General features: G+C 38.3%; 1 protein-coding gene across 1 annotated transcript in view; it reads right to left on the reverse strand.

Moving 5' to 3' along the window:
* Positions 1-9,185, reverse strand: part of DYNC2I2 (dynein 2 intermediate chain 2) — a 16,275-nt gene extending 7,090 nt beyond the window's left edge. The window contains 4 exon segments of the mRNA XM_072431540.1: positions 1,447-1,604; positions 2,778-2,887; positions 4,493-4,723; positions 9,105-9,185. Of these exon segments, the coding sequence (XP_072287641.1) occupies positions 1,447-1,604; positions 2,778-2,887; positions 4,493-4,723; positions 9,105-9,185 (580 nt within the window).
* Between the last annotated feature and the right edge of the window lie 373 nt (positions 9,186-9,558).

Here is a 9,558-nt window from a genome sequence, read left to right on the forward strand (position 1 = left end):
GACACTATTTGTTTCAGAATCTTTTTTTTCTTCATTTCCCTTCTCTAAAAACTGGTGCGTCTTATGGTCCAGTGTGTCTTATGGTCCGAAAAATATGGTAATGACAATAATGTTGCTGTAATTGTTCATTATTTTTAATTTGTTTCATTTAGAAATGATCCACAACATCTTCAAACCAATTATTTAAGAATAATTATATAGTATGTTTCCTGGTTAAGGATGGGGATAGGTTATACTTTAGGCTTATTTCTGTCTACCCTGGCCCCATGTATAGCGTTTCAGGAATCTGATGAATAAAAGACCCTACTAGGTAATTGAAGTGTTAAATACTATGCTTGTTCCCCCACTACTGTTCCCTCTCCCCCTTTAATAAGTAATGGTTTCTTCACAGGTATCACTCTACCTGGACCGAAACAAGGACTCTGCAACTGGGACTTTTTACCCCCTTTTTTACATTTGCTGCTACTCTGGACTCTTTGGACTTATGTATCTTTGAGACACCCCCCCCCCTACTCTGTTTTGCCCCCACCCCCATCTTTTTTGGTGTCCTTGAATGTTTCCCCCTACCCCCCTTGATTGGTTTACAGTGTTGTTTTGTAATGTTTTAATGTGTTAAAAAAAATTAAAATAAAATGTTTAAAAAAAATAAGCTTGACTGGATGTTAGATTTTTAAAGGAGTTTTATGGTTATTGCACAGAGCGTATACGTTTTTAAATAAATAGGTTATCAATATTTAAGTATTTTTTTTTATGTGAGGAATACCATTTGATCTCCTTATAAATAGGTTTTTTAGGAATTGTGGTGTTGAGAATATTCAGAAATAACAATAAGGAACAGTACACCCCTTGAGAAGCTAAATAAAGTGGAAGTAAACCCAAAACAAACCCGAATCTTTTCTTTCCATTGATGAAAGGGCTCCTTCTGCACATGCCCTAGTCTAGGAGCAGCCAAGAGCCTCCCGGAGAGCCTCCCGGATGCGTGGCTTAGGTATTATAAAAAAAAAATAAAAAAAAGGGTGTTACACTTAAAAACCAAAAAATATACAACATTTTTACTTTAAATAAAAGAGTTGTCTACCCTTATATGTAAAATAAAAATTTTGAGTTTAGGTCTGCTTTAAGTATATATATTTTACATTTTCTTTTCCTCCCTTTGCTCAAAACACATCTCGATATATAGATAGGGTGTAGGAAAGATAACAGGAGTACCTGCCACATTAATCTCTTGCAGAACGCCTTACTAATGTATTGGTATTTTAATGCATGATCAGAGAAAGATTTAACCATTGGTGAAAAAGTTTTTTTGAATAGCATTTCTGAACAACATCAATGTCATGATAGATATTATTTATATTTGTTTAGAAAGATATATAAAGGTCCTTTAAATTTGTTCTTTTAATGACTATCAACCAGTAAAATTAAACCGACAAAAATAATCAAACTCACCAGCTATAATGGATGGACAAGAAGGGTGAAATGCCAAACACATAACAGAACCAAACACTTCTATAACTACATCAGGATGGTTAGGGTTGAAACCACGACAGTCCAGATTCCATGTACAGACATAAGTCTTTTCTGTGCTCCAATCTTTATCTCCTAACCTAAGAGTTGGCCAGAATACAAAACATACATCATAAACAGAAAGAATCTATTCTAAAGATCAACAGTAAATATATAACAATATTTACTTACTATACTTATCTTTACTTTCAAATTTTGATGGTCCTTTTGTTAAAATGTATTTGAATAATAATACTTTTTTAATATCGTGGGCCATGATTGGAAAAAGATAGACTAACATGGGAGAACCTGGGTGATCCAGCAAATCTGAAATAGATTTCTTAAAAATCTTTTGCTATTATTTGGCAAATGTTTTCAATCCTGGATCAGATCCATTCCAAGTTTGCTGGATCACCTACTTTCTCCCATGATAATCTATCGTCAAGGAGCGCTTTAATAAATCAGGCCCAATGTGAGGTAGTTTAGGTGCATCGTTTGAGATTGTTTTAATTGGGTCTGGTTCTGTTATGTTGCAAATACATAGAGCTATGTTTATACATTTTTTGCTGATTAATTTGGTTGTATTTTCATGCACACCCATCCAAATCCCTGTGCATTGCTCATTTCAATGCATATTGAAATGAAGACTCATTCTGCCACCAAATGGCTGATTATAAGAAAGAGCAGCTGTCAAAATAGTAAATGCTTTATGTTCCAACAATTAAACTGCCAAATCTAGGCCTAATTAATGGACAAAAAATGTATAAATAGGGTTTAAAGTGTCCCATTATCAACAAAGAGGCCTAAACAATAATAATAAGTAAAACAGGAAGGCTTCTACAAAATACTCACATTTAACTGTAATTTTTACACAGTTTTTACCATAGTGAGTGATGAAGGCCAATTTTACTTTTCAATGACCTGGGCCCAGGGAGATACCACTCATTTTAAGAAAACAGCCAGACTACAGTCCTTTCATATCCGATGTAAATTTGAAAAATGTTTAGAATGGTATATTATCAGATAGCATAGTCACAATACTAAACAATGCTGAAACAAATCCTTTATCACTCAGGTCAAAGTGTGCCCCATGAAGCTGTAAAACACTGGGTACAAAAATTTTTATCAAAGGTCCCTTAGAGTGCTGATGATTTCACCTTTCTGTCCATTTATTATAGAAGAACAGAATCTTGTAACGAGTGCTACCACATGACAGATTCTTGGATCATGGATTGTATTCATGCAGGATTCTGTTCCGGCGACCAATTACCTACCTTCCATAGAAACAGCTAATAATGGACCCAGCTGAGTTCCATGATATGCTGGTAACTTCGAGGTGGTTAGTTGCAGCCTCCAAATACTGCAAGCTATGCAAGCATGACACCTAAATATAAAAAAATATATAATGAAATATTAAAACTATCTAAATGTTATTGGACCATATACAAACACAAATCTTAAAAAATGATATACCTGGACTATTATTTTATTATCAGATGAACTCTGAATCACAGGTGCAGGGCATTATTATATATATATATATATATATATAAATATATATTTACACACACATACGTATATGAAGGGTTAAATAAGTATTGTTACAGGACTGTATAACTAGAAACTAGATTTGCTGTGGATTATTTGTTACTTAAACATAATGTAGGGTGTCATGATTTTAAAGGAATGTGTTGTTTTAATTTATGTGACCATTCCAGATCAATCCAGTCCCATATTCAAGCATTACATGAAATTGCTAATAATATCAAGGAGGATGTTGGTTCATCCTCCTGGTGGGACTGGTTATTGAGCTGGCTGCCAGACTTGAGTTGGTTAAGAACATCAGTATAGTAATTATAATTGCTTCCTTGATTATTTTATGTTGTTGTATCCAATGTATCTCTTCCCTTATACAAACATTCCGCGCTATGTGTCCAAAGCCCACAGATCCTGGACAAAAATATGCTACTTACCTCCCTATGATAGAAAGAAAATAGGTCATGTTCATGACTTAAGAGGGGATTGAAGGGTTAAATAAGTATTGTTACAGGACTGTATAACTAGAGGTAATGTGAGCCAAATACTTGTACAAGCTATATTTTCATATAAGGAGTTGTTTTTCTTCTTTTTGTATCTACTCAGTTTATTTGTAACCTTGTAACCAGATGGCGAAATTTTGAAATGTTTTGAAATGCAAGGTTTGCCTTATCAAATAACACTGCGTGTGGCCAGAGGTTGGTGGCTGTGGGGGCTGTGTGTGTGTGGCGGCGTCCTTGTTTACCTATGTGTATAAAAGATCGCCTTGTCGAATAAAGAATGGTTTACTCTTGTACCAATACTCAGTGTGTGTGTGTGTGTTATTGGGGTATCTCTCCAGACGTCTGTCTCTGTGGGTGAAGGAGAAGTCAGGGTGCATTCCAGGAACTAGAAGTAGAAGCAGATCCTTTCAGTATACACTCTAAAAAATTTTTTGACCACCCTTTAACATGTTATCATATCAATAAGCTTATTTGATGTCACAACATTTATTTACGTCAAGAGTTGCATTAATTTTTAGCCAAGATCTTGTATTGATGAAAGGAGAGTAGAACCAATGGCTCTGTACACTGTGGTGGCCAATCTATTTGTGAAAGTGATGTCTCATGTTCCCTGAAGTAGTCTCACAATTTAAGCCCAATGAATCCTGGAATTTTCATCTTGGAATATGCCCATTAGGGAAGAAAAAACTAGTCATTCATGTGTATTCAAGTAGTCTTGTATTAAACAATCCAAAACTACTTATACTCACCTTCCGTGTTTATTCTTTGCAGTTTTGTCTGTTGTAGCACTTACTGATATCCCATGCTTCCAGGTATGTGAACAAATGTAATTTCCTTGCAGAATGCAGTGCTTGTGTCTGAGTGGCTCATCACCAGGCCATTAGATGTGGGCTGTGGCATTTAATTACACTGTACAGATGGATCGGATACATTATTACAATTTATCTTACCTGTGAATTTGGCTCTTTCCAAGTCACTTCATAGTGATCAAATGCATGGCTTCTCCCGTTTTTCTTTAGTTCTCTGATCATATCTTCTGCCGGGTAATCCAGAAGTGGCCTAAGATCAAGATCCAAAGCTCTCTGGTCATTTGTCCTTTCAGTCTGAGTTCCAGTTTCCTTGACTCCACCAACTTGTACAGCAAACTCCTGAGTGGGGATGGGCCGTGTCTGACAGCTTTTCTATAAAAGAAGATTGAAGCTTTAATCAAGATACTAAATGATAATATTAAAGGGTAAGTCCTGAACTACCAAGATGGCCTATGGCATTTTTGTGGTAAAGAGAAGCGTAGAGGGCAAGTGGTGACTAGTTCTTCATCCTCTGGTTGCCTTCTACACAGCTTCCACAGCACGGGTGATCTTTAAAATGATAAACCAGTATGTGACTGGCAACTATGAGTCAATGTATTTTCCAACATACAGAACTGTAATAAATAAACCCTTTACACCAGGCAAAGTCAAGCATTTTAGTTGACACTGGATGTATGTAGGATAACATCTTGATGGATTCAAGTACTACATACACACACCTGAGGTTAACTGTTACGCTTGTGATAATCTAGCACGTGTATAGCAGTCCCTCAATGTCTTTGATCTGGTGCATTGATGGACAACTAAGAGGAAGAGACTGCTGTACTATTCAATAAAGGAGTGCACAGCAGAGTTTGGCACTGTTTGCTCCAACTATTCCCCCCCATAGAACAAAATTATGCGTTCTGTTCTTCTGTCACTGAAATGCAAACATTGCTTTCCCTTGTTGCCTGGTAATAATTTTGCGACTGATTCATTATAATTTGTTGGATCATAGGTTACATTTGTCATTTTCTCACATTGTGAGAAGGTGTGGTAGATTCACAACAATTTGTCTCAACTTTCCTAACAAAAAATAAATAAAATAAAAAGGAAAAGCACAATTTTGTGTGACAGGTTGGTGAGCCACCATAGCGATACAGTTTATAAAACATGCGGCATGTGTGTGATACCAAGTATTTTTAGCTTGATTGCAGACATCCAAAAACCAGGAAGTAGCATAGCACAAATGAGTGTCTCGCAATGTGTACAGCCCTGTGGGCCACACATGAATCAATAAGCAATACAGCAAAGACAGCTGGCACTGTAAATTTGAAGAGACACTGGAAATTATAAATGACAGGTTGAACCTAGACGTGAAACCTCACCACATGGCATTTAGTGTACTAAAGCATGGTGTAGCAAAAACTATTGCCAATAATGTGTATACACTTTATTGACAGCTGCAATGCATTTTTTTGGGAGCTGGATATCTGATGTGACAACAGCAGGCAACACTGTTTTTTAAGTTGCCACTTGCAGTCTCCAAAGAAAGGTTGTGTGACAATCTAAGAGCAAAATCAATAATCAGGAAGCATTGTCACCCTTCACCAAGAATTGCTTCTAAAAGCACCATAAAAGCAGGATCCCCAGGTATTATTTGAATGAAAGCTACAGATTTAAAATGTAATAGCCTTGGAACCTGAAACAACAAAAAAGAAGACATCTCAAAATGGGCAAGATAACAAAAATAAGGATAACATAAACGTACCAACAAATTACTTTGATCCCGAATTAAACCACACTTGCACTAATAGCAGAATAAGTATTTAAATCCATCAACAATAAACTGTGCCTAAACAGAATAGATACCAATCAAGAAAGTCCATAATAGTATACTATTCAAGAATATTGCAATATTACACAATACACTGCTTGCTTTACTTGCTGAAGAAATCAAATAAGTCACCAAAATCTGACAGCAGACCAGTGAAGAGGCATCAAAGACAATGGGCCTGATTTATTAAAGCTCTCCCAGAATGGAGAAGATAGACTATCATGGGATTTAGAGGAGATAACACATTGGTCAAATATTTCACTTCTCCATTGCTTTAATTTTCTCCTGAAGAAGCGGCTACGTGCCGTGAAACACATTGAGAACATAACTTATTATCACATAACATATGTCATGTTACACATGCATGGTTTGCCTTTCATTATGTGTGTCCCTTCTCTCTTCCCCTAGCTTCTGCTTAGTCTCTTGTCTCCTCCCCTCTTCTTCATTCTGTCATCTACACTCATCTCAGTTACATACTCCTGTTAGCTGCTCACAGCATGATTTTTTGACCTATCCATCTGTTCATCGGTGTATGATCTGCACAGTTTGGAATAAACTTCTTCAAGATCTACAAGGTGTCCTTTGGATTGAGTCACTGTCAGCCAATTCACCTAAGACTGCAGTTATAGCCATCTCATCACAACTGTAAGTTTTCAGAGATCACACTGCAAGTGCTTAGACTGGAGAGGCAGAACAACATAGGAGAATATTATCTTCAGACATGTAAAGCCAGCTGTGCATCCTGAAATATTGCATTATGGTTCAATACTATGTGTGCACACTTATGGACTTCCTTGATTGGTAGCAATACTTTTGAGGAACAGTTTATGATTAATTTTAAATACTTATTCTAGTAGTAGTGCCAGTGTGTGTTTTAATTCTGTATTTCAATAATATTTTTTGGTAATTTTAAAGTATATATTTGTTATCTTGGTCATTTTGAATCCCTTTCTTTATTATTGTTTTAATTGTAATTTGGGTTTGGAAAACTCTGTGAGAGTGCGGTGTACTCCTTCTCAAGTGTAGTAGTAAACAAAGTGTTTAAAGGCTCTATATATATGTTTCACACAAAGTTTAGCCAATTTTCAGGAAGAATTTTCACTTCTTTCTAAATGAATGGAAAATTGTGTACACTCCTGATCTTCCAGTTGTCAGAGCGATAACAAAAATGGAGTCCTGAGAATAATTTAACTCCAGTGTGCTGTGCAGAAGTCGGGGAGAAGATGTCTGCAGGGAGACAGAGGGAGTGCAGGTCCTCCAATCGCTTGAGCGGTGCACACCAGGAGGTATGTCCCCCACTTGCATGTTACTAAATATTTCCTTAAGTATGCTGGGGATTTATTTCTGCTTTAAAGCCTCAGTCACCTAAAACTAGTAGGTAATTTCACCACCTGGGCGTTACACTGAGGTCTAAAAAATGTTTGAAACACACAATCATGTAAAAAAAAAAAATACTTTTAATAAAATTAAAATACACAAAAATCAGCTTAAACAAGAACACATAAATAAATGAAAAATACTGAAAATGCGATAATTCGGTATACTGTATAATAATATATTTTTCTAAAACACCTCCCTAGTGTAAGGAAATCAAGACCATTGCAGTTACACTTAACACCTCGGTGGAAGCCAAGGTAAAACTGAAATCTCGCAGATTTGAGTGGTTTTCTAAGTGGTCATCGGCTGTACGAGCGACTGCACGTCTTATTCACCACTGTTGTTCATCACTTCGCAAACAAAGATGGCACAAATCGAGAGTGTCGTAAGTGGCACATCTGTAAAGGACCCCCCACTATTGCAGAGGTTGTTCAAGCAGAAAGGGTCATCATCCAATGTGTTCAAAATGAAGTATATTCGCAAGAGATTCACAACTTGTCAAAAGGACTCAACCTATCCAAGGATAGCTCTCTATACCAGCTGAATCCAATAACTGATCAAAATAAACTACTTCGCGTTGGCGGTCGCATTGCAAGGTCTACTGAGATTAGTGAAGAACGAAATCCTCTAATCATTCCAGGCCGTCACCACATTACTGCTCTTATAGTCAGACATTACCATGAGCAAGTTCAACACCAAGGCCGGCACTTCACAGAAGGCGCTGTGAGGTCTGCTGGTTTCTGGATAATCGGGATGAAAAGATGTATATCCTCCATACTTCATATTTTGAATTTCCCGCCCCGCCTCCCTCCCGCGCCGACGCATGCAGCGATGTCACCGGGAAACCCCGGTGATCGTCACTGCACTCGCCAGCTGAAGATCGAAGAGGACGGGCGTGTCCGGAGGAGTGGAGGGAGAAGGTTAGTATTTTTTTTTTTTTGAGATCACGCTAGACAGAACGGAGGGAGAAGAAGCCGGCCGGCTTTTTCTTCTAAACCGGCCGGTTTTTTCTTCTAAGCCGGCCGGCTTAGAAGAAGAAGCCAGCCGGCTTCTTCTTCCCGGAGAGGACACCCGACGCTGGAGGACGACGCTGGAACGCGACAGATGGACGATCGCAGCGGGACCAGGTAAGTGATCGATAAACCCGAATTTTTCTCACTGTATTTACATACAGTGAGAAAAGTTCGGGGGTTATCGAAAATAGTAACTTTTTTTAGCCCGTACCAAGGTCGGGCTTATCGGTTAGGTGGTTAAAGGTAGATGCCATAGAGGTAGACAACGTGTTTCCAATGTCTCTCAGATAAAGTTCTGTATAATGCAGCATTGGGCACGGGGAACACCACCAACTCCAAAGAGTCAAAAACTGCTGTGGGGGGACCCCAAGGGGGAATTAGAAGCAAGAAGGGCAGTCAGCTCTGTAAAATGTATCCACAAATTAAATGTCTCTTTTAGTGGACGGAGCTTAGTATTATCAGCATCTATTTTGCTATCATGACAGGTCTTGGTGCGGGCCCACACTAACAACTGCCTGCTTGTTGATGAGGAATGATGGGCACTCACAGACTCGCAGCGGCTCTCCTGGGATTTCCTCCACACAGACTCAACAGCTGCCCCCTCCACAGCCTCATCCAAAAAATTCATGGTCCGGCAACAAGGGACAACACTGACAAAACTCCCTCCAGTCCTGCATCCACGGTTACCACAGTAACCAGAAGCTCTTTCATTCGGCGCAGGGAACGACGTCACCGACGCGACAGTCATCAGGCGACGTGTCTGTTCCACTAATATTTTTCGGCGGCGGCAAAACTCAGTTTTAATGTAAGCTAAATTACTTTGGTAGAATAACACCTCTGTTAACGGTCGAGATATTTGAAAAGAGAAGTAGCTTGAGGGTATTGAAATAGCTGCCTCTGTTGGGGTTATGAACAGGGATCGTGTTCGGTCATGAAGTCAATTTTCAGTTGGTTGGCAGAAAGGTTGTATATAGCAGAATATCCGTTGTAAACCCAGGTTA

This window comes from Pyxicephalus adspersus, chromosome Z (assembly GCF_032062135.1).
Source record: "Pyxicephalus adspersus chromosome Z, UCB_Pads_2.0, whole genome shotgun sequence".
NCBI classification, from domain to species: Eukaryota; Metazoa; Chordata; class Amphibia; order Anura; family Pyxicephalidae; genus Pyxicephalus; species Pyxicephalus adspersus.